The sequence below is a fragment of the Haliotis rufescens genome, unplaced genomic scaffold (assembly GCF_023055435.1).
Source record: "Haliotis rufescens isolate VD_foot unplaced genomic scaffold, xgHalRufe1.0.p SCAF_4, whole genome shotgun sequence".
NCBI lineage: Eukaryota > Metazoa > Mollusca > Gastropoda > Lepetellida > Haliotidae > Haliotis > Haliotis rufescens.
This window is the reverse complement of record NW_025964112.1, coordinates 2911853-2938625: the sequence shown is the minus strand read 5'-3', so window position 1 is coordinate 2938625 and position 26773 is coordinate 2911853. Positions and strand designations below refer to the sequence as shown.

The following is a 26773-nucleotide window of genomic DNA, read 5'->3' as shown; positions in this document are numbered from 1 at the left end:
GCTTTTCCTTGCCGGACTTTTCAGGCGCTGACCTTTCACAGTTACTGCTTTCGTGTATTTGTAGTCATTACGGTTTGCGAGATACTGGCAAGCAATGCAAACGTTTGATTCTCTAATAATATGTGATTTCCATCACGTCACAATCAGTCATGACATTACCATGTGTGACAGTAGCAAGTCTATAACCGTGACGAAACTGCTGACAACAGAGAGTCAAGGTCACCGGTGCCATTCCCCTCACTGTAGCCCTGGGCCCTGTTCCACAAAGTGATCTTAGCGCTAAGGTGATCGTAACTCCCCTTCCTTAACACTGACTTACGACAGTCGTAGCGCTAAGGTGATTGTAACTCCCATTCTTTAACACTGACTTACGACAGTCGTAGCGCTAAGGTGATTGTAACTCCCATTCTTTAACACTGACTTACGACAGTCGTAGCGCTAAGGTAATTGTAACTCCCATTCTTTAACACTGACTTACGACAGTCGTAGCGCTAAGGTGATTGTAACTCCCATTCTTTAACACTGGCTTAAGACAGTCGTAGCGCTAAGGTGATTGTAACTCCCATTCTTTAACACTGACTTACGACAGTCGTAGCGCTAAGGTGATTGTAACTCCCATTCTTTAACACTGACTTACGACAGTCGTAGCGCTAAGGTGATTGTAACTCCCATTCTTTAACACTGACTTACGACAGTCGTAGCGCTAAGGTGATTGTAACTCCCATTCTTTAACACTGACTTACGACAGTCGTAGCGCTAAGGTGATTGTAACTCCCATTGTTTAACACTGACTTACGACAGTCGTAGCGCTAAGGTGATTGTAACTCCCATTGTTTAACACTGACTTACGACAGTCGTAGCGCTAAGGGGTGATTGTAACTCCCATTGTTTAACACTGACTTACGACAGTCGTAGCGCTAAGGTGATTGTAACTCCCATTGTTTAACACTGACTTACGACAGTCGTAGCGCTAAGGTGATTGTAATTCCCATTCTTTAACACTGACTTACGACAGTCGTAGCGCTAAGATTGCTCTGTGGAACGTGGCCCAGGTAAAGTAGGTAGTTAGGCAATAGCATCACTTCCTGTCACATCTCTCCCATCATGAAGTATCTACTTGACATGGATATTGTTACAGGTTTAATTTTATTTCAGCATTATACACACATTTTGATAAAGTCACAACAAATCATACGGTGCGGGTTCGAGCCCTAATGGCGACACATGTTTTCGACCAACTTTGAAATGATTCCCTTGAGTGTCATATAAGTGTTTTAGACATCGCCAGCTGATAGAGAATCACAAAATATCGTGATTATTAATCAACGAAGATAGCTGCATGTGTGCAAATACCTTTAGATACAAAAGCAAGCCGCTACGGCGATGAGGAATATTACTTACAGAAAAAATGCAAGGTGTGCTTTGGAAGAAGTATCCATGATAAACATCACCATTGAGTTACCACACCTTTTGAGGTTAAGTCTAGCATGCCGTTTCTTCAAAAAATCCAAAGAGTGTCATACCACTCTTGCTCAGAAGCTGTTTGATCAAGGCTTGGTTAGGTTTGGTTTGTTTGTTGTTTAACGCCGCACTCAGCAATATTCCAGCTATGTCACGGCGGTCTGTAAATAATCGAGTCTGGACCAGACAATTGGGATACGATGACATGCATCAACCAAGTCAGCGAGCCTGTCCGCCCGATCCCGTTAGTGACCTCTTACGACAAGCATAGTCGCCTTTTACGGCAAGCATGGGTTGTTGAGGACCATTCTACCCCGGATCTTCACGGGTCTGTTTGATCAAGGTTACAACATTCAAGGCCTCAGTAAAGCTATCAAAACGTGTTATGATAGACAGCTAAGGACATTTCCAAACTGGACGCATCAGTGACAAAAATTATGTCCGATGTAATTCCCTATTTCGACTTGTACCATATGTTCCCGTGGGTTTTTTTTCAGGTAAATAATTGACTTGCCTTTGCATGTGTTTGTGACTGGTGTCACCGATGGGCAGGATACGCTCACCTTTTCGCGAAAACCTGGTATGATCACTTGTGATAGTGATTCATAAACACATGCTCATGATATAGTCGGAATCGTACAATCGACTTTTCAATCGTTTCGGTCAGAGTTTTCCTATGAATATGGAAAAGGTTTGGCGCTTTAGTTACAATCCGGATAAGCATCAACAGTCAGGTGCCTGCGAGCGGTTATATTCAGCAGCGCATGCATCCCGAATTATGGCAAAAGCGCTTTTGCTCTTTCAGTTCGTGCTGGTTATGTACATACAGCGCTTTTGGCCTGGTTCGAGATACAGCCAGGGAGTATCGCCATGGGCCAATAGTACACGGTACATTTTATGAGCGCCTCAATTAAATTGCTGCCACTGTGCAAAACACTAACTAGTAACAATAGTCAGTTTGACTTTTGAGGAAATACGTTGTCTGTATACTTGGTTCCAATACAGTCGGTAAGGACAGTAGTGTATTATTATACATGCAAGCTATTGAGTGTGTACTTGGTACCAATGCAGTCGGTAAGGACAGTGTTGTCTTATTATACATGCAAGCTGTTGAGTGTGTACTTGGTACCAATGCAGTCGGTAAGGACAGTGTTGTCTTATTATACATGCAAGCTGTTGAGTGTGTACTTGGTACCAATGCAGTCGGTAAGGACAGTGTTGTATTATTATACATGCAAGCTGTTGAGTGTGTACTTGGTACCAATGCAGTCGGTAAGGACAGTGTTGTATTATTATACATGCAAGCTGTTGAGTGTGTACTTGGTACCAATGCAGTCTGTAAGGACAGTGTTGTATTATCATACATGCAAGCTGTTGAGTGTGTACTTGGTACCAATGCAGTCTGTAAGGACAGTGTTGTATTATTATACATGCAAGCTGTTGAGTGTGTACTTGGTACCAATGCAGTCGATAAGGACAGTGTTGTATTATTATACATGCAAGCTGTTGAGTGTGTACTTGGTACCAATGCAGTCGGTAAGGACAGTGTTGTCTTATTATACGTGCAAGCTGTTGAGTGTGTACTTGGTACCAATGCAGTCGGTAAGGACAGTGTTGTCTTATTATACATGCAAGCTGTTGAGTGTGTACTTGGTACCAATGCAGTCGGTAAGGACAGTGTTGTATTATCATACATGCAAGCTGTTGAGGGTGTACTTGGTACCAATGCAGTCGGTAAGGACAGTGTTGTATTATCATACATGCAAGCTGTTGATTGTGTACTTGGTTCCAATGCAGTCGGTAAGGACAGTGTTGTATTATTATACGTGCAAGCTGTTGAGTATGTACTTGGTACCAATGCAGTCTGTAAGGACAGTGTTGTATTATTATACATGCAAGCTGTTGACTGTGTACTTGGTACCAATGCAGTCGGTAAGGACAGTGTTGTATTATCATACATGCAAGCTGTTGAGGGTGTACTTGGTACCAATGCAGTCGGTAAGGACAGTGTTGTATTATTATACATGCAAGCTGTTGAGTGTGTACTTGGTACCAATGCAGTCGGTAAGGACAGTGTTGTATTATTATACATGCAAGCTGTTGAGGGTGTAGATTCCCGGTTAGAATTGGTCTGAAGCAACCAATGCTTGTCTTATGCATCAGTCGACTAACGGGATCGGGTGGTCAGGCTTGCTGACTTGGGTGATGCATGTCAGCGAATCCCAATTGCGCAGATCGATGCTCATGAGGTCAGTCACTGGATTGTCTGGTCCAGACTCGATTATTAACCTACCGCCGCAATATAGCTGGAATATTGCTTAGTGCGGCGTTAAACAACAAACAAACAAATAAAACATATATAAATATATATATATAATCAATTTGGAAGATGTCTTTCACGAACCATGATTTTCTTCGTGCTGCTTGGTGAGTGAGTGAGTTGGGTTTAACGCCGCTTTTAACAGTATTCCAGTTATATCACAGCGTGTCAGCTTAATGTGGGAGGAAAGCCCGAAGTGATGCAGGTCTCAGACGTTTACCTGCTTGGTTCAATGAATCAATGTATATGGTGTTGTATAAGTAATAACCTACTTGTGCATGTTCACTGACAATATTTTATATATTTCACCCATCGCTTAGGTAACTCGATTCCTTGTCTGTTTATAGGGCGTATTGCACAAGCTTTTCGAAGCAGGCCTGAAACCGAATAAAGGACAGCGGGATGCTATGACGTCAAGACAGAATTGGCTAACTGGAATATTCTTTGAAAAAGAAACCAACCGCCAGTGCTTGATGTGGACACAAATCTTACGGACTCCCTGTCGGACATTCCCATTCTCTATTGGAGACAATTTCACAGCGGGGGACACCAGGATTGGGCTTCACACTTCGTAGCTATGTGGGAATCGGCCGCCGCCGCGGTATGTTTCAGTCGGCTGAAGGGTATGAGTCTCTGCGGCAGAGAACTGTCGTTGTCCAAAACACCTCCGCCAAAAAACACAAGTAACAGTACTCATAGCTAGAATAGTACTGTTTGCGGCGTTAAACAACAAACAAACAAACATTAATTGTCCATGAACTGTTTTCAGAAGAAGGGTACAAAATCGTTTTCTCAAAACAACCGGTACTGCATCTTTCAGCGACATGCTTTCAGTTAGGGAACTGTACACGTCAGCCATGTGGATATCACGGAAGCGAACGGAAACGTACGTAATATGTGCCATGTCATACCGTTTGGAGTGAGTGAGTGAGTGTGTTGGGTTTAACGCCGCTTTTAACATTATTCCAGTTATATCGCGGCGTGTCCGCTTAATGTGGGAGGAAAGCCCGAAGTGATGCAGGTCTCAAACGTTTACCACTTCGGTGAAACCGACGAGCACGGGTATGGTGCTGACAAACCTAGAAACATAATTGGGGCGAACCGGGATTCGAACCCACAATCATAGGTTTCTGGCGTGCCCGAAGGACGCAACTCTGCACAGCGAATCGCGGCGCCTTAGTCGACTGGGCCATCCGTTTGGACTGAACCCAAGCTGTGTTTGATACTCGGTCATTCAAAAGGCCCGGAATCAGATAGATCTCCAATAAACAATTTCTTGTCATGAAAGACGACGACGTTGAATGGGGTGGTCAGATGATGTCTCAAAGTAACCCGCCGGTGTGGGACGTTGTTGAGATTATCAATCACTGGTTTGTCTGGGCGAGACTTGGTTATTTAAAGGCAGCCGTGATATACCTGTATTGCTGTTAAACAACAAACAAACACAGCTTGTCGTCGCCGGACGCTGGAATGTACCTCGGTTCGTTGAACTGGGTACCTGGAAGGATAGCTATGTGACTGCAAACCTTCCAGTGCCTCATTGGCAACCTGTGCTGTATGTTCCCCAGGGAGTCTAATATGACATGTGACCGCAGTCTGGGCCACTGAGTGGTCTGGTGTGGAGGGAGTTGTTGTCATTATCGCTTTGTCTTAATTGTTGTTAGCACAACTACAACTAATACTGATGCTGCTGCATCGGCTACTACTACTACTACTGCAACTACTTCTAGTGCTATTGCTGCTACTAACACCACCACCACTACTACTACTACTGCAACTACTACTACTAATATCACTCCTACTACTATTATAACTACTACGACTACCAGCACGAACACCACTACTACTACTACTGCAACTACTACTACTACTATCACTCCTACTACTATTATTATAACTACTACGACTACCAGCACGAACACCACTACTACTACTACTACTACTACTACTACTACTACTCCTACTGCTGCTACTACTTCTACTGCTATTGCTGCTACTACTACTCTACTGGCCATAAAATTTCCGAGTCCCGTGATGGGATTCGAACCACGGACCTTCTGATCAGAGGTCGGACGCCTTGTCCACATGACCAAAGAGGTTAACCCCGTCAGCAAGCTGACAAGGTAAGGGTGTCATCTGTGGGATGGCTCCACGTCCTGCTACACTACTACCACCACTACTACTACTATTATAACCACTACTACTACAACTGCTACTACCTCCACAATGTACTTGATCTTGACCCGCTGTAAGTGTGGCGACTTGCTGAAAAGGCTGTCTCCATGTGCCTTTCAAGTCTCCATCCCTCTCTCGGCCGTCTTTAATGTAGATTGTAATAAAGGGTTTAGTGAGCTGGCAGTGGTCTTGCCTGGGGTGCCGCTCACGAATCCACACATCTCCAGCTTGAGACGAATATTCCCTTCAATACTGCTTGCTTTGAAAACACATCAAACATAGCACCACCGATGAAGCCTAGCGTTCATAACACTGTAAAGAAGAGTTTTTTCAGAGCAATGGCATTATCAGTAAATCAATATCTTGCTGAATGCCTCCCTGGTAATCCTCGAAACGTTTGACAAAAAGTAAACCAGAGATGTGGAGAGTTTTCAAGTCATTAACGGAGACCAAATTGAAAAACAAAGCTGTTTCAGTTAGAGTCCCTCGGGTCATCATTACGGAGTTCTCAGCGCGTGATCTCAGCCTCCGTGCCTCTTCCAGCATCCACGGCGATGCAACATTGTGTAATTGTGGCTGCCAGCAACCAATGTTTTATCTAAATTACTTCTTTTGTCTTCCAATATTTGGATAATGTGATGAAGTTAACAGAAGCCAAAATAGAAACAAATCCAGTTTAAAGAGCTTTCATTATTCGTTAATGTACCCAGATCTCAGTGGGCTTGCACTGCGTATAACACCGGAGGTGGTACAAGCAGCCACGCACGCGAGCGCACATGCACGTCGCTTCATCATAGATTGACAAATCTTGAAATATTGGAATATTGATAATAGCCGGGTTAAATCATTCTCACTCACACGATGTATCCGATGCAGCTGATACGGTAAATTGGGTTACAATGTTAAGAAATTGTCTGTGTAGGTTAGGATTTGGAGAGCAAATTCAAAACTGCTCTTTCGTGTTTTCGTTCAAGTTGCCATGACCTGGAAATTGGGCGTGGGCTTCACTTCAATATACCTAGAAATTTAAATAAATGTAAACTTTGTAACTCAAACTGCGTTGAAAATGAATTCCATTTTTTAGTGTGTCCAGCATACGTACAGTTAAGACAAATATACATTCACACCAAGTTTTATCTTCATACTAACATCAATCAATTCAACATCTTAATGTCATCGTCAAACTCTATAATCGTAACAAATGTAGCAAACTATTTGTACTATGCGCATACGGAAAGAAATGTACGGTTAACTGTTCACAAAGGCTGTCTCTAACAGTGTCAAATCAGGGTGCAAAAGCATATAATTTCTAAAGTCAAATTAGGACTTTTATAAAGCAAAATAGAGGTTGTTTTTTTATGATAGTCAAATAAGGACTAAGACATACTCAAATGAGGACTAAGACATAGTCAAATGAGGACTAAGACATAGTCAAATAAAGACTAAGACATAGTCAAATAACGACTAAGACATAGTCAAATGAGGACTAAGACATAGTCAAATAAAGACTAAGACATAGTAAAATAAGGACTTAGACATAGTAAAATAAGGACTAAGACATAGTCAAATGAGGACTAAGACATAGTCAAATAAAGACTAAGACATAGTCAAATGAGGACAAAGACATAGTCAAATAAAGACTAAGACATAGTCAAATGAGGACTAAGACATAGTCAAATGAGGACTAAGACATAGTCAATAAGGACTAATACATAGTCAAATAAGGACTAAGACATACTCAAATGAGGACTAAGACATAGTCAAATGAGGACTAAGACATAGTCAAATAAAGACTAAGACATAGTCAAATAACGACTAAGACATAGTCAAATGAGGACTAAGACATAGTCAAATAAAGACTAAGACATAGTAAAATAAGGACTTAGACATAGTAAAATAAGGACTAAGACATAGTCAAATGAGGACTAAGACATAGTCAAATAAAGACTAAGACATAGTCAAATGAGGACAAAGACATAGTCAAATAAAGACTAAGACATAGTCAAATGAGGACTAAGACATAGTCAAATGAGGACTAAGACATAGTCAATAAGGACTAATACATAGTCAAATAAGGACTAAGACATAGTCAAATAAGGACTAAGACATAGTCAAATAAGGACTATGACATAGTAAAATAAGGACTAAGACATAGTCAAATAAGGACAAAGACATAGTCAAATAAAGACTAAGACATAGTCAAATAAGGACTAAGACATAGTAAAATGAGGACAAAGACATAGTCAAATGAGGACTAAGACATAGTCAAATGAGGACTAAGACATAGTCAGATAAAGACTAAGACATAGTCAAATGAGGACAAAGACATAGTCAAATAAAGACTAAGACATAGTCAAATGAGGACAAAGACATAGTCAAATAAGGACTAAGACATAGTCAAATGAGGACAAGACATAGTCAAATAAAGACTAAGACATAGTCAAATGAGGACAAAGACATAGTCAAATGAGGACAAAGACATAGTCAAATAAGGACTAAGACATCGTCAAATAAGGACTAAGACATAGTCAAATGAGGACTAAGACATAGTCAAATGAGGACTAAGATATAGTCAAATGAGGACAAAGACATAGTCAAATAAAGACTAAGACATAGTCAAATGAGGACAAAGACATAGTCAAATGAGGACTAAGACATAGTCAAATAAGGACTAAGCGAGGTCAAATAAGGACTTAGCAAATAGTAAACAGTGGGGTTATTGTAAATGTGGTGAAAAGAGTTATGAGTTTTATTTTTTGTTGAGTGACTTTAAATGCTTCCCTGCATAACGATTACTATGAAAATGAACTACTATAAGTGGCAGGATCACGAGGGGTACTTGGCATGGGGTAGTGTGCCTCCGGTGCTAGGGTGTATACCATGAGCCGGGTAGTCTGTTTAGTACCCCGAGTGATCCTGCTACAACAAATTTATCTTACCGACATGTTTTAAAATGACATTGTAAAGCAATTCAACAAATTCACAATTTATAGAAAACAGCTTTTTGCTTTGAAGCGGGATAATAGGGATTTATTCTGCCTCTCAGAAAGTGAGTGAGTGAGTGAGTTTGATTTTACGCCGCTTTTAGCAATATTCCAGCAATATCACGGCGGGGGGACACCAGAAATGGGCTTCACACATTGTACCCATGTCGGAAATCGAACCCGGGTCTTCGGCGTGACGAGCGAACGCTTTAACCACTAGGCTACCCGACCGCCCCCGCCTCTCAGAAAGCCACGTGCAGCCTGACTTACTCGTGGCGGGGTGTAAGAGATATATTACCCCGCTGACAAATGTATTCCCCTCCAAGGTGGGATACATAGTATTTTATCAAGATCACATGGACCAATCAGATCTCATTATTCTGACATGGAGGTTTGATGAATTGTTTTATCAACGAACAGTTTTATTTTTCGCGAACATAAAGATAAAGTTACATTTCACGGTTTGACAGTGAAGTATTCGATCCAGGACTGCGGGAGAACTGACAAGCCGTTAACGTGAGTCACACTGTAATGCACTGATGTTGCTCGCCTCTACAATGTACACTGCACGTGGGATAAATACATCTTCATCTCTCGCCAGTTCAGTATCCCGGAAGAGAATACTCCTAAATATTTCAGTTATATATAGATAAAGAAATCCAATCTCGTCTAAGAAACAATGCCAATTAAGTATGCATGAAACTGATTTTTTTAGTCAGCTTTGTTGAGGAACTTGCGAAAACTAATTATATTTTTCATTTCAAAAACAACACAATCATACTTAACCTACAAACCAGTGTGAATATAATATTATCATTAGAAATAACTTCAATAAATCGAAATATTCAAGGAAGTCCAGTCACAATTAAAATAAAGCAAGGAATTATTGTATTGATAATATAACCATTTACCACTTGACAGGGTAGTGTGGTCCCAAGCGGTTCCGGTGTGCGTCTTAGGCCGCGATCTGCTGGTCATGGCACTCCCCGTGTAGAAACTGTTAATAATATGACTGAGTGAGTATGGTTTTACACCGCTTTCAGCAATACACCAGCATTACTACAGCAAAGAACACCGGAAATGAACTTCATACTTTGTACCAATGTGGGGAATCGAACCCGGGTCTTCCGCGTGACGAGCGAAAGCATTAACCACTAAGCTACCCCACCGCCCTGTTATAAATAAACACAAAACAGTGGCCACATTTCATAGCAATATCTAGTACGCTGTGCCCCTGTCCAAGACTCAGCTACACGTGGCGTCATGAACGTGAATCCTCGTCCTGCTTCCCGCGCAGCATCCTCGGCATACGACGTCATCTGCGTGATACCGTGCACAACGTGCGTGTGACGTGCCGGGCGCAGACGTCGACCTCCAACAACACAGTGGCCTTGATTAATAAATAATACGAGACCCTTGTGCCGTGACAGCCCCTTTAAAACACGATGTGCACTGTAGGAATCATCCGCTTCATTAGCCCCGGGGTCGACACCGACAGCACGTGCAGCCGCCAGCACTATGCTGTCGGTAACGCGTGCTACGGCACGACTATGTAAGGACTTGGTAAACTAATATCCCACGTAATTAACTACAATACGCATGCATGTCGTGACGTTGTGCTGCCGGTCACGGGCTGCGCATCAACAAGTAGTTTGATATGGTAGTATTGTGTAGACTCTTGTAGAGTGTTTTGACACACGGATACATAAATGAATGCAAAGGCACACACACACACACACACACACACACACACACACACACACACACACACACACACATAGTACGGACGGACGGACGGACGGACAGACAGACAGACACATACACACAAACACACACACATACATACATACATACATACATACATACATACATACATACATACATACATACATACTTACATACATACATACATACATACTTACATACATACTTACATACATACATACATACATACATACATACATACATACATACATACATACATACATACGCACACGCGCACTCAAACATACACACAGAAACACACACCCAAACAAACACAAACACACTCACACACACTCACACAAATACACATACACACACAAACAACACACACACACACTCACTCACACAAACACACACACCTCACTCACTCACACACACAAACACACGCACAAACACACACACTCCCACTCACTCACACAAACAAACACAAACAATCACACAAACAAACTCCCACTCACTCACACAAACACACACACAAACAAACAACACACACACAAACACACTCCCACTCACTCACACAAACACACATGTTTATGTAGCGATGCTTCGTAAACCCGGGGCTTTGTTAATCCCCGCGAAATATGATAATGGAAATTTGAACATACACTTAGTAAACTCAATACATATATATCTAGAGCACTTGAAAACCTTTCTCATATATTGCATTAGCGGATTTAAGCAAACCGTTTTGTAAAGAGCGTTCGAGGAAAGTCGATGTGTAGGCTCTAAAAACAATAATGATTTGATCTAGCGCAAGTATCATGATTACATACTTTTAACATGTCCATTAAAGATCGATATCAGTTTGTATTTTTTGTTGAATAGTGTCTGTTTTAATAAGAGCAGAGTGAATTGTATTGTGATCCTTTCCGTGCATCGTGTGTTTATGAGCAAGCCGCTCAAGAATCAGAATGGGGAATAATACGGTGATCGCTGTACACATGCTTTGATGCACAATACTCATTGGTTTTAACACGGCTGGGAAATATTTACTGAACGAAGATCAAAGAAGCGCAGCAGATTAACCGGGTGTTCCATAGATGTTCTTTAAGCATGAACATATTTGATGTATCATTTGGAAATGTCACAGTAGCTGAATAAACAAGCTGTCAACACCCAACGCCTAATATTGTGTTGCTCTAATGTCGGATGTCGACTAAATCCGACTCTCGTCTTTGGACGGAAGACAGAGTCTGTTCTCTGGAGTAGGCCGGAGTAGGCTGGAGTAGGCTGGCCGACTTACAGTCATAGTCCTACAGCTTCCTTTGATGTGTAAATTAGAAAGAGATAACATTGATTTTTCAGAGCTGGCAGTGAATCAGAGGGTGTGAGGATCTATGAGTTGGCGTAGCTACTTTTATTACTGACGCTGGATGAGATTACGATATGCAGGTGCATGGCAGAACAGGACTGGCTTTTTCTTTCCGTCTATTTCCGTGTTTTCTCGTCTCTTTCCGACTTCAAGCGCTCACTTTGTCTTCACCCTTTTGCCGTCACAGCAGGTAGGGTGGGTCAGTGGGCCTCGGTGCCTGTGTGTAGAGTGTCTTGAAATGTGGTGTTGGCTTCGAATCCCGACTATGATGTCTGGTAGTTTGGGTTTCCCTCCCCAATTAAGCTCATACGATGGTGTGAGTGATATTCTGTACGAAGCAGCCCTTAAACCACACACCACCCTCTGATAGGAAATTTATTATTATCTGCGTAATTTTATAGCCAGAGGTAGATCCAATGAGGCGCGACCATACTTTTTAGAATTTATACAAATATGCGTCAGGAAAATAGCTCGTCATCCAGGGGTTTAAGCCTTCTCACTCACGCACCCTCTATCAGGGAATCTGACTGTATTCGCAATGACATGTACAGGGGGCAATAAGTTCACTCCCCGGCGAACCAGGCCCCTTTGTCACAAAGCGATCTTAGTGTTTCTACGTTAGTGTCGTCGGTTTATGTCCAAGTCGATGAGTTACGACAGTCGTAGCGCTTCGATAAGAAACAGGCACCTGTAAGTGTACTTTCAGATCTATCGTTGCGATATTGCCAATGGCGTGAAATCACTAACAGAACAAAATATAAAGAGAGACAGACTAACGTAGAAAGTTTCTTTGTCTCTTTAGTCTGCGTGGTATGTCGGAGTGAATGCCAACAGGCGTACAAATGAGTGTCGGAATGTCCACGTGAATGAAACGATTATTGTAAGAGACAATAGCTTCTGCTTGTATGTTAAACAACGCCGCCTACAATCTTAAGAAGTAGTCAAACATTCCATCTGATCATTATCCTTCCCCTACTTCTGCCAGCGTCCCCCAAACAACTCTTCACCCTCCTCTACCTCCACCTCCCCTTCCGACAAGGCATCCACTTCTCGAGACCCCCTGCGGTCCCAATCCTCACCCTTGCTGCACCCCACCTATACATCCCCTCCTCAAGCCCACATCACTGCATCCCCTCCCGTCTACCAACATCACTGCTCCTACCCACCAACATCACTGTTCCTATCCACACCCACATCACTGCTCTTACCCACCCACATCACTGTTCTTACCCACCCACATAACTGTTCCTACCCACACACACATCACTGCTCCTACCCACCTACATCACTGTTCCTATCCACACACACATCACTGCTCCTACCCGACCTCATCACTGCTCCTACCCACCCACATCACTGCTCCTACCCACCCACATCACTGCTCCTACCCACCCTCATCACTGCTCCTACCCACCCACATCACTGCTCCTACCCACCCTCATCACTGCTCCTACCCGACCTCATCACTGCTCCTACCCGACCTCATCACTGCTCCTACCCACCCACATCACTGCTCCTACCCACCCACATCACTGCTCCTACCCACCCTCATCACTGCTCCTACCCACCCTCATCACTGCTCCTACCCACCCACATCACTCCTCCTACCCACCCTCATCACTGCTCCTACCCGACCTCATCACTGCTCCTACCCGACCTCATCACTGCTCCTACCCGACCTCATCACTGCTCCTACCCACCTACATCACTGTTCCTATCCACACACACATCACTGCTCCTACCCACCCTCATCACTGCTCCTACCCACCCTCATCACTGCTCCTACCCGACCTCATCACTGCTCCTACCCACCCACATCACTGCTCCTACCCACCCACATCACTGCTCCTACCCACCCTCATCACTGCTCCTACCCACCCTCATCACTCCTCCTACCCACCCTCATCACTGCTCCTACCCACCCTCATCACTGCTCCTACCTACCCACATCACTGCTCCTACCCACCCTCATCACTGCTCCTACCCGACCTCATCACTGCTCCTACCCGACCTCATCACTGCTCCTACCCGACCTCATCACTGCTCCTACCCACCTACATCACTGCTCCTACCCACCTACATCACTGCTCCTACCCACCTACATCACTCCTCCTACCCACCCTCATCACTGCTCCTACCCACCTACATCACTGCTCCTACCCACACACATCACTCCTCCTACCCACCCACATCACTGCTCCTTCCCACCCACATCACTGCTCCTACCCACACACATCACTGCTCCTACCCACCTACATCACTGCTCCTACCCACCTACATCACTGCTCCTACCCACCTACATCACTGCTCCTACCCACCCACATCACTGCTCCTACCCACACACATCACTGCTCCTTCCCACCCACATCACTGCTCCTACCCACACACATCACTGCTCCTACCCACCTACATCACTGCTCCTACCCACACACATCACTGCTCCTACCCACACACATCACTTCTCCTACCCACCTACATCACTGCTCCTACCCACACACATCACTGCTCCTACCCACCTACATCACTGCTCCTACCCACACACATCACTGCTCCTACCCACACACATCACTTCTCCTACCCACCTACATCACTGCTCCTACCCACACACATCACTTCTCCTACCCACCTACATCACTGCTCCTACCCACACACATCACTGCTCCTTCCCACCTACATCACTGCTCCAACCAACACACATCCACTCTTGCATCCCCTCCCCTCTTGCATCCCCTCTCCTTCTCGCATCCACTCCCCTCTCGCATCCCCTCCCCTTCTCGCATCCCTCCCCTTCTCGCATCCCTCCCCCTCTTGCATCCCCTCCCCTTCTCACATCCCCTCCCCTTTCGCATCCCCTCCCCTTCTCGCATCCCCTCCTCTCTTGCATACCCTCCCCTCTTTCATCCCCTCCGCTCTTACATCCCCTCCCATTCTCGCACCCAGCCCCCTGGTATCTCCCCCCTTCTCTCATCACCTCCCCTCTCCCACCCCCTCCCCTCTCGCATCACCTCCCTTCTTGCATCCCCTCCCCCTCTTGCATCCCCTCCCCTCTTTCATCATCTTCCTCTGCCATCTTGGGCCCTCTTGCGCCCATCCCCTCTTCCACCCCCTCCCCTCCCCTCCCCACATGCATCCCCTACCCACTTGGGCCCTCTTGCGCCCCACCCCCTCTTCCATCCCCTCCCCTCTTACATCCCCTCCCCTCTGCCACCCCCTCCCCACATGCATCCCCTACCCTCTTGGGCCCTCTTGCCTCTTTCCTCTTCCACCACCACCACCCTACTTCGACCCCCTCCCCTCTGCATCCTCTTTTGTATCCCATTTCATCCCCTTTCCTAACGGTTATCGCAAGATGCCGTGGAAGCGAGTCGGAAAGGAAATGGCTTCCCTCGGATGACCGAGAAGATAAGTGAGACCTGCAGATCGCGTGTATTAACTTGATAACAGGAGACGGGGTCTTTAATCACCGCTATCGGTCACACTACATAGCAGATTAGCGCACTTGTCAGTCAGGTGCAGCATCAATGCAGGCGTTATTGGCCCCAGGGGCATGGCGTTGTGGACACCGGGAACGTACTGCATCCCCAGGGGAAGCGCCGCTGAAAGAGGGGGGCACGGGGAAATAAACAGATACAAGGTATTGCAGTGTATATCCAGTTGTGGGTCTGGCATCAGTTCAGTTGCAGCCTTGTGTGTGATCTTAAAGATAGAACGTTGCGGCAAATGGTCTTAATTCATTCATGTGTTCGTTAATTAATTCGTTCACGTCTTTGAAATAGTCATAAGAAGGTTTGGGATTTGGAGAAATTGTCATGAGACATGATGGTTAACGATGATGATGATGATGATGATGATGATGATGATGATGATGAATTCTCATCTTTCAGGGAAGTTGTTACTGATAGAAATCAGCTATTAGACATGACAGTGTGAATGGGATTTTCAATTTATATATATTTTTTGTAATCCATTTATCTCTTACTGTTCACTGTTCAGGTTTCCTTTGAAACGTCAGATACATTGATAAGACACATGCACAATACAATGAAAGATACCCATTACACTGTAGCGTTTCCGTACTTAATCGTTTGTTTTTCTAAGTCATGGCTTCATCTCAGCAAAGAATAAGATGCATGACACGATGCAAAGCGTTTTTTTGTTTAAGTTTCTGCACATTTTGACTTCACAGGGTCGCTATTGGGTTGCAAACCAAGTTCTGGTGCGTTCATGTTGAAGACGAATGTTGAAATGGCTTTGAGTACGGCAACAATTCCCATGAGAGCATATTGATCAGATTTAACAAATATACCCAGAAACCACCGCGTTGTTGCTAAACTCACCAGATGAACCGAAAGGTCACGTGATGTATTTACGCAATCGCTCCATCAGTGACATTTAGCACGTGCAGCGGGGTTACGCACCCGGATGAAGAGGGCGCTGTGGTTTAAACTGTTTGTGAGGCGGAAGTGGTGTGATAAAAACATGGAATTCCACCGTGTGTTCCCCTCCTGCAGTGGCCATGTATTAACGTGTATATGTTAACCCTGTTTGTGTAACCCCTGCACACTCCAATACACCCCCGACTCCAAAACCAACAATGCTATCAATGCAGCCCTCCCCTTGTCCCCATCCCCTTTCTCCCCCCCCCCCCCTTGCTACCAATACACCCCCCCCTTCTCCCTTCTCTCCATCCCCATTTCTACCCACCCCCTTGCTACCAATACACCCTCCCCTTCTCCCTTCTCTCCATCCCCATTTCTACCCACCCCCTTGCTACCAATACACCCTCCCCTTCTCCCTTCTCTCCATCCCCATTTCTACCCACCCCCTTGCTACCAATACACCCCCCTTCTCCCTTCTCTCCATCCCCATTTCTCCCCATCCCCCTTGCTACCAATACACCCTCCCCTTCTCCCTTCTCTCCATCCCCATTTCTACCCACCCCCCTTGCTACCAATACACCCCCCTTCTCCCTTCTCTCCATCCCCATTTCTCCCCATCCCCCTTGCTACCAATACACCCTCCCCTTCTCCCTTCTCTCCATCCCCATTTCTACCCACCCCCCTTGCTACCAATACACCCTCCCCTTCTCCCTTCTCTCCATGCCCATTTCTACCCACCCCCTTGCTACCAATACACCCTCCCCTTCTCCCTTCTCTCCATCCCCATTTCTACCCACCCCCTTGCTACCAATACACCCCCCTTCTCCCTTCTCTCCATCCCCATTTCTACCCACCCCATTGCTACCAATACACCCTCCCCTTCTCCCTTCTCTCCATCCCCATTTCTACCCACCCCCTTGCTACCAATACACCCCCCTTCTCCCTTCTCTCCATCCCCATTTCTACCCACCCCCTTGCTACCAATACACCCTCCCCTTCTCCCTTCTCTCCATCCCCATTTCTACCCACCCCCTTGCTACCAATACACCCAACCCTTCTCCCTTCTCTCCATCCCCATTTCTACCCACCCCCTTGCTACCAATACACCCCCCTTCTCCCTTCTCTCCATCCCCATTTCTACCCACCCCCTTGCTACCAATACACCCTACCCTTCTCCCTTCTCTCCATCCCCATTTCTACCCACCCCCTTGCTACCAATACACCCAACCCTTCTCCCTTCTCTCCATCCCCATTTCTACCCACCCCCTTGCTACCAATACACCCCCCTTCTCCATTCTCTCCACACCCATTTCTACCCACCCCTTGCTACCAATACACCCTACCCTTCTCCCTTCTCTCCATCCCCATTTCTACCCACCCCCTTGCTACCAATACACCCTACCCTTCTCCCTTCTCTCCATCCCCATTTCTACCCACCCCCTTGCTACCAATACACCCTCCCCTTCTCCCTTCTCTCCATCCCCATTTCTACCCACCCCCTTGCTACCAATACACCCTCCCCTTCTCCCTTCTCTCCATCCCCATTTCTACCCACCCCCTTGCTACCAATACACCCCCCTTCTCCCTTCTCTCCATCCCCATTTCTACCCACCCCCTTGCTACCAATACACCCTCCCCTTCTCCCTTCTCTCCATCCCCATTTCTACCCACCCCCTTGCTACCAATACACCAACCCTTCTCCCTTCTCTCCATCCCCATTTCTACCCACCCCCTTGCTACCAATACACCCCCCTTCTCCCTTCTCTCCATCCCCATTTCTACCCACCCCCTTGCTACCAATACACCCTACCCTTCTCCCTTCTCTCCATCCCCATTTCTACCCACCCCCTTGCTACCAATACACCCTACCCTTCTCCCTTCTCTCCATCCCCATTTCTACCCACCCCCTTGCTACCAATACACCCAACCCTTCTCCCTTCTCTCCACACCCATTTCTACCCACCCCTTGCTACCAATACACCCTACCCTTCTCCCTTCTCTCCATCCCCATTTCTCCCCACCCCCTTGCTACCAATACACCCCCCTTCTCCCTTCTCTCCATCCCCATTTCTACCCACCCCCCTTGCTACCAATACACCCTACCCTTCTCCCTTCTCTCCATCCCCATTTCTACCCACCCCCTTGCTACCAATACACCCAACCCTTCTCCCTTCTCTCCATCCCCATTTCTACCCACCCCCTTGCTACCAATACACCCCCCTTCTCCCTTCTCTCCGTCCCCATTTCTACCCACCCCCCTTGCTACCAATACACCCTACCCTCTCCCTTCTCTCCACACCCATTTCTACCCACCCCCTTGCTACCAATACACCCTCCCCTCCTCCCTTCTCTCCATCCCCATTTCTACCCACCCCCTTGCTACCAATACACAATAAATTATATTAAACTTACATTGTAACTTGCTAACGCCAATAATTGTGAGATGTTAAAACAAGTTTACATTAGAAATTAGCCTCTACTCCAACTATAATCCAACTTACCTTATACGCAACTCAACTTATTGTGAAAACATAACATACTTTGACAGGACAGTTGACAGCAATTCAAGTCCGAGTTGAGGTATTAATATTGTTGTTATAACTGATTGGTGTAATTGTTCTCGGTAATTTACAATAAGCTCTCAATTACATGTTGAATAGTTTATTAATACAGTAGAGTAATTGAACGTATTATGTTTTAGGTAAAGGAACAAGCTGTTGCAAACATCTACAAATCAGGCGCCAGTGCTTGGAAAGCAATCAGTAAAACCCTTCCAGAAGCCCGCATAATAGTTATCTCATATATATCTTACATTAATATAACACTAAATCACCGAAATTGCCAAGGCAGAAGGCGACCTCTTAAACACCTAATGCAACAACATAACACTAAATATCACTTGTTTCTAGGTAGCCTACGGAGGGACGACTCAGGGCGTATGTGCGCAAATCATCTACATCTCGTTAAGAGGAGATATTTGACATATGGCGACGATACAAAGATGGAGACCTCTCCCTGAGCCAAGTACTCTCACAATGTTCGGTTGTACATGGGCCAATATTGTGAACACGATGAAGATGACGATGGACATGCCGACAAAACTGAAGAACTGTATACAGTCAAGTCTCGTTAATCCGACACTCGTTAATCCGACACTCGGCTTTATCCGACACAAATGATGGGAACCGATTGAATCAGTGCTATTTAGTCCCGTTAATCCGACATTCTCGCACTCCGACTCCGACACACCTTATTTGCAACGAATTGCCGAAATCACTCATTAATCAGTCTCGTTAATCCGACACAGTGATCAGTGTATATGAACATATGTACTTGTCTGTGAAAACAGGAAATACCATGTAAATACATCACATACATTCAATAACATGTAAATACATCAAATACCATGTAAATAAACCATATATATTACTACGAAAATGAGGTGCCGTTTTCGCCCGACACGTAATAGCCGTTTTCGCCAAATGCGTTGCCTTTTTCGCCAGAGAAATCGGTGACGTTTTGCTGAGGTGCCGTTTTAGCCTGCAACCCCCTTCTCCCTTCTCCCCATCCCCCTTTCTCCCCACCCCCCTTTCTCTCCAACCCCAGTATCAATACGTGCAAATTTATGAGCGTTGGTTCGAATTATAGTTCGCCCTGATTTTGTTTCAAGGTTCGACAAAAGCCTAACCTTGTTCATGTGTTTCAGCAATGTGCTAAACGCCTAAGACCCGCATCATTTCGGGCTTTCCACCCTATCAAGCTGACAATCCATGCTATGTAAGTTAAATGCTGTTCAGGGCGATGAAAAACTAAACTTACTCACACCTATCCGCTAATTTAATAGATAGAATACGGTATATAATGAGACTGTTATCTCATTCATGCTTGACTACATGATGACTCGGTTGTACCGATGACGTGTTTGAGAACGACGGCAGATGTAGTTGGACACTGAACACTGTATCAGGCATCAGACGCTGTACCAGACATCAAACAGACATCAATAACGAGCAAGCATGATAATGAGGCTTCAATCGTAGGATTTGAATTCGGAGGTGCACAGATGTTTTATGACGCATGTAGAGAATTGTTTGAAGGAAAAGATGAGACCTTTCCAGAATATCACCTTCACACAACCCCGAGTGCACCTTGTGACGTTAGTGCACTGCACAGACGCGCGGCATGTCTTCCTTACACACATGGAGGGGGCCTGGCGCGGTTCCCACTCCCCCGCACCACTACCATCACCCCACCAGCCTCACACCATATGAGACGGACCTCGTGGTCGTAACATGCGCCGTATGTGACAATCGTCCTTGTGTGGCTTAAAGGTCCCCTGTAGTTTGAAGGAGTGAGAATGCAAATGAGAACATGGTCCGTCATCCCACAGGTGCGAGGGTATCCGCTTGTATTGCCAAATATTTGGGTTTGATCCCCCGTAGAAAGACAACCTGTGAAGCCCTTACATAAAACTACATATCTGCGATCCTTAGCTCTCAGAAATGAGTTTCGCCCGTCTACACTTTGGTTCGAATCCCTGTATCGCCCAGGATTTGATACATGGAACTGGTATCAGCACACCAGAGACCCAGGTTTCACCACGGACCTATATAACAAGTTATACAAGTCCGTGGTTTCACTAAACCCTATATCAACGCCCTACCCCCCACCCCCCACCCCCCTCCCTCCCAACCCCCTTCCCTACACGTTAATATGACACGCTCTTCTTTTTCACTTTTGGGGCGGTCGGGTAGCCTAGTGGTTAAATCGGTCGCTCGTCACACCGAAGACCCGGGTTCGATTCCCGACATGGGTACAATGTGTGAAGCCCATTTCTGGTGTTCCCCGCCGTGATATTGCTGGAATATTGCTAAAAGCGGCAACTTTTACACCTTTTACACCTTTAAATACCTAAGCTTACAAATATTGTTTTCTTATGAAGTTACCGAATGTTGTTTCGCTAATTACGCCTACACCATCTCCCTCATTTTTTCCAAAATGTCATGGCTGTCAAAGAACATGGCGATGTGCACATGTAGCTGTTTATGTTTTGCGCACGAAACAGTTGTCGCTGTGCAACCCAGCAGCTGTTCTGGTACCCCGCCCCTCCCTGTCTTCCTGGAGATGATATTTCCTGACACGATCTTCACAAACAGGCTGTGGGAGTTTTTACTGTCTAATTGGTAGTCAGTAATGGCGATGACTTCGTCACACAACAATGTGTATAACAGATTGATGTAGTGTATGACCTTGGCGTGTTCTCGGATCTCACAACCTGCTGTTGTCATGGCACGGGGTGAGTGAGTGAATTGGGTTTGTGAGGCACATATATACTGCAAGCTAAAATCGATCTGCGACAGACCAGCCAATGGCGGACGATGTTAGCGCCATCCAGACTATCGGCTACGATGCCACCATGACTGTCACTGCGTCGCGGAGATATTTCCAAGGCTACACCAGGATGGTCACTATGTCGAGGAGATATTTCCAAGGCTACACCATGACGGTCACTATGTCGCGGAGATATTTCCAAGGCTACACCATGACTGTCACTACGTCGCGGAGATATTTCCAAGGCTACACCAGGACGGTCACTATGTCGAGGAGATATTTCCAAGGCTACACCATAACGGTCACTATGTCGAGGAGATATTTCCAAGGCTACACCATGACGGTCACTATGTCGAGGAGATATTTCCAAGGCTACACCATAACGGTCACTATGTCGAGGAGATATTTCCAAGGCTACACCATAACGGTCACTATGTCGAGGAGATATTTCCAAGGCTACACCATAACGGTAACTATGTCGAGGAGATATTTCCAAGGCTACACCATAACTGTCACTATGTCGAGGAGATATTTCCAAGGCTACACCATAACGGTCACTATGTCGAGGAGATATTTCCAAGGCTACACCATAACGGTCACTATGTCAAGGAGATATTTCCAAGGCTACACCATGACGGTCACTATGTCGAGGAGATATTTCCAAGGCTACACCATAACGGTCACTATGTCGCGGAGATATTTCCAAGGCTACACCATAACTGTCACTATGTCGCGGAGATATTATCCAGGCTACACCATAACTGTCACTATGTCGAGGAGATATTTCCAAGGCTACACCATAACTGTCACTATATAGCGGAGATATTTCCGAGGCTAATAGTTAACGGTCGCTATATATAACGGAGATATTTCCATGGCTACACCATAAGAGTCGCTATAAAGCGCAGATATTTCCGAGGCTACACCATAACGGTCACCATATAGCAGAGATATTTCCAAGGCTACACCATAACTGTCACTACGTAGCTGAGATATTGCCGATGCTACCACAGTGGTCACTATAGAGCTGAGATATTGCCGATGCTACCACAGTGGTCACTATAGAGCTAAGATATTGCCGATGCTACCACAGTGGTCACTATAGAGCTGAGATATTGCCGATGCTACCACAGTGGTCACTATAGAGCTGAGATATTGCTGATGCTACCACAGTGGTCACTATAGAGCTGAGATATTGCCGATGCTACCACAGTGGTCACTATAGAGCCGAGATATTGCCGATGCTACCACAGTGGTCACTATAGAGCTAAGATATTGCCGATGCTACAACAGTGGTCTCTATAGAGCTGAGATATTGCCGATGCTACCACAGTGGTCACTATGTAGCTGAGATATTGCCGATGCTACCACAGTGGTCACTATAGAGCTGAGATATTGCCGATGCTACCACAGTGGACACTATATAGCTGAGATATTGCCGATGCTACCACAATGGTCACTATGTAGCTGAGATGTTGCCGATGCTACCACAGTGGACACTATATAGCTGAGATATTGCCGATGCTACCACAGTGGTGACTATATAGCTGAGATATTGCCGATGCTACCACAGTGGTGACTATATAGCTGAGATATTGCCGATGCTACCACAGTGGTCACTATGTAGCTGAGATATTGCCGATGCTACCACAGTGGTGACTATATAGCTGAGATATTGCCGATGCTACCACAGTGGTCACTATGTAGCTGAGATATTGCCGATGCTACCACAGTGGTCACTATATAGCTGAGATATTGCCGATGCTACCACAGTGGTGACTATATAGCTGAGATATTGCCGATGCTACCACAGTGGTGACTATATAGCTGAGATATTGCCGATGCTACCACAGTGGACACTATATAGCTGAGATATTGCCGATGCTACCACAATGGTCACTATGTAGCTGAGATATTGCCGATGCTACCACAGTGGACACTATATAGCTGAGATATTGCCGATGCTACCACAGTGGTGACTATATAGCTGAGATATTGCCGATGCTACCACAGTGGTGACTATATAGCTGAGATATTGCCGATGCTACCACAGTGGTCACTATGTAGCTGAGATATTGCCGATGCTACCACAGTGGTGACTATATAGCTGAGATATTGCCGATGCTACCACAGTGGTCACTATGTAGCTGAGATATTGCCGATGCTACCACAGTGGTGACTATATAGCTGAGATATTGCCGATGCTACCACAGTGGTGACTATATAGCTGAGATATTGCCGATGCTACCACAGTGGTGACTATATAGCTGAGATATTGCCGATGCTACCACAGTGGTGACTATATAGCTGAGATATTGCCGATGCTACCACAGTGGTCACTATATAGCTGAGATATTGCCGATGCTACCACAGTGGTCACTATGTAGCTGAGATATTGCCGATGCTACCACAGTGGTCACTATATAGCTAAGATATTGCCGATGCTACCACAGTGGTCACTATGTAGCTGAGATATTGCCGATGCTACCACAGTGGTCAATATATAGCTGAGATATTGCCGATGCTACCACAGTGGTCACTATGTAGTTGAGATATTCTTAGTTGGATATTAGATATTACGCAGTTGGGATATGATGACATACATTAACCTAGTCATCAAGTCTGGACACCCGATCCCATTAACTAGATTGGGTTTTGGAAGACCAATTCTAACCCGGATCTTTAGTACATCACATTCCCGGCAACCTCGCGTGATCTTATTCCTTGGTGTCAGCACTTGTGACTGATCGTGTTCTTCCGGAACATGTCGGCCTTTCTCTCGGGTTACGAAACAGGGCGAGTCGTTCGGAATGATTGGCCAGGTGAATAATCGGTAAACAACGTGAGAGGAAATACTTGTGTAAGCATGTGCAGTACACGTCTTCTACATCAACCGCGTGGCAGTTTACCGTATGCACCTGTTTGTAACCCCCGAGGTGAAGTGACTAATTTGACAGTTCTAAACCTAAACCTATAAAATGTCTAGCGGATGATAAATGTTTACAAACGCCGTTAATTTCATTATGCCACAGAAAGGATCGGATGACACGTGGAACGAAAGACAAATGAAGCAGAATGGGAGAGGTCCGGTTTATCCACCCACCACGTGTCTGCTCGTCGGGCTTACGTGGAAGAGTGAGTGAGTGAGTTTGGTTTAACGGCGCTTTGAACAGCGTGGCAGTTTAATGTGGTAGGACACTCCGAAGAGATGCAGGTCTTAGATGTTTAGCACTTCGGTGAAACCTGCGAGCATGAGTGGGTGCTAACAAACCAAAGATCACAATCAAGATGAATCTGGGAGTCGAACCCATGATCATAGGATGGGATGCAACTCGTCACGGTGAACCGCCGCACCTCAGACGACTGGGCCACCCACGCCCACGGGATACAGCATAGAAGGTCCGAGAGCTGTGCCTGCTGTGAGACGGGGAACGACGTTGCGGTGTTGATGGAGTAGCTTCTTTGCAACATCAACGGCAAGAAAGGCGGGTGTTCGGCACGGTGTGAGGGATAGTCTCATCACTGTCAAGTGAGATAAACAGTTTGTCGCATCCAGAGCAAATTGACCAGGGGAACATAAACTAGACATCCCAGTCCACAGCAGGCGTGAACGTCTTCCATCTTGACGAGCAGGGTCTTTTTAAATTCTTGGTTTACGAAACAACGGATCCACCATTTTACAAATGTAGAATCAAATTAAAGTTAAAGAAGTTTCGTTCCTTCCCTTGTTAGCACATTTGTCATCTAAAAAACCAAGAAGATCGATATCGTCAGTCCTCAACACTTTGATTTGTCAGTCAAAGAAACTCGCCAAGCGCCTCGCTTCTTTCATTTTTCAAAGTTTGAACTCTACCGACAATACATTTAAGAGATTTCGGAGCTCAAGTTTTTATTATTTCGACCATTGATCTCCTGCTTTGGGAAAAAAACTATAATGAAAGAAGTCATGAAGAGCCGATAGTTCATGTCTTCCGAGAACGTTACTGTCTTTGCTGCTACAAACAAGGAATGACAGACGGTGCCGTTGTGGGTCCCCTCCCATTATGCCTACGTCATATTGTGTCTACATTTTGTTGTGTCTATATTTCAATGTGCCAACAACAGTTACTCTGTGTTTCTACATATCATTTAGTCTGTCACTCAGACCCTGAAACAATATATCCAATACAGGCCATTTAAGTCTATAATGTTTGGCAAGTCTAGATTACTGAGATATCATGAAGAAAGTCAATGGGCTCCTTTTGATTATATTATGTAGCTATTATTTAGCAGCTTTTTTTCTGTAAACTATGTACATTTCAGAAACTGGATCTTAGTCTTACGTCACATTGTGCCCCAACTTTAGTGAGTGAGTGAGTATGGTTTTACGCCGCTTTTAGCAATATTCCAGCAATATCACGGTGGGGGCCTTCACACATTGTACCCATGTCGGAATCGAACCCGGGTCTTCGGCGTGACGAGCGAACGCTTTAACCACTAGGCTACCCGACCGCCCCTGACCCAACTTTAACGCGGGCCCTGTGATACCATGTGCACAGCAACGTGTATTACCTTGTGTAACAGAGGACGTTTCCTAACTATCGTTATTGCCGCTATACATGCAATGACAGTGGCGTGACGTGTTGAGAGACAGTGAAGCAAACGTCCATGGTTATTATTGATATATCATTCAGTTTAGCATGTGTCAATGCGGACCTCACTGTAGACGGAAACGTTTTGAAAGCAGTTGAGTCATTCAAGTTTTTATCAGTTTATATTTTACAGCCTCCACGTCAAATTGGAATCGTTTATTCAAGAATTGGTATGAACAGGTCTTCCCTCATGTCTGTAGGTTGGTGTGTCCACCACGAATAGACCAACACGTGTTGTTAAAGGGGCTGTGTAGGCGCAATGTGACGACGCCAGTTGTACACGACTCTGTCTACACGGAGACGGATTATTCGGGGATGGAGATATGTGAATCTTCTGAAAATTAATTAATAGGTATTTGTGCGCGCGCGTGCGTGTGTGTATGTGTGTGTGTGTGTGTGTGTGTGTGACGCTCTCG

General features: G+C 45.4%; 1 protein-coding gene across 1 annotated transcript; it reads left to right on the top strand.

Moving 5' to 3' along the window:
- The first annotated feature begins 10385 nt into the window (after positions 1-10385).
- Positions 10386-15426, top strand: LOC125372407 (adhesive plaque matrix protein-like). Its single transcript, XM_048382330.1, has 2 exons — positions 10386-10492; positions 13002-15426. The coding sequence occupies exons 1-2, from the start codon at positions 10386-10388 to the stop codon at positions 15424-15426; spliced, it is 2532 nt and encodes an 843-aa protein (XP_048238287.1).
- Positions 15427-26773: the final 11347 nt, after the last annotated feature.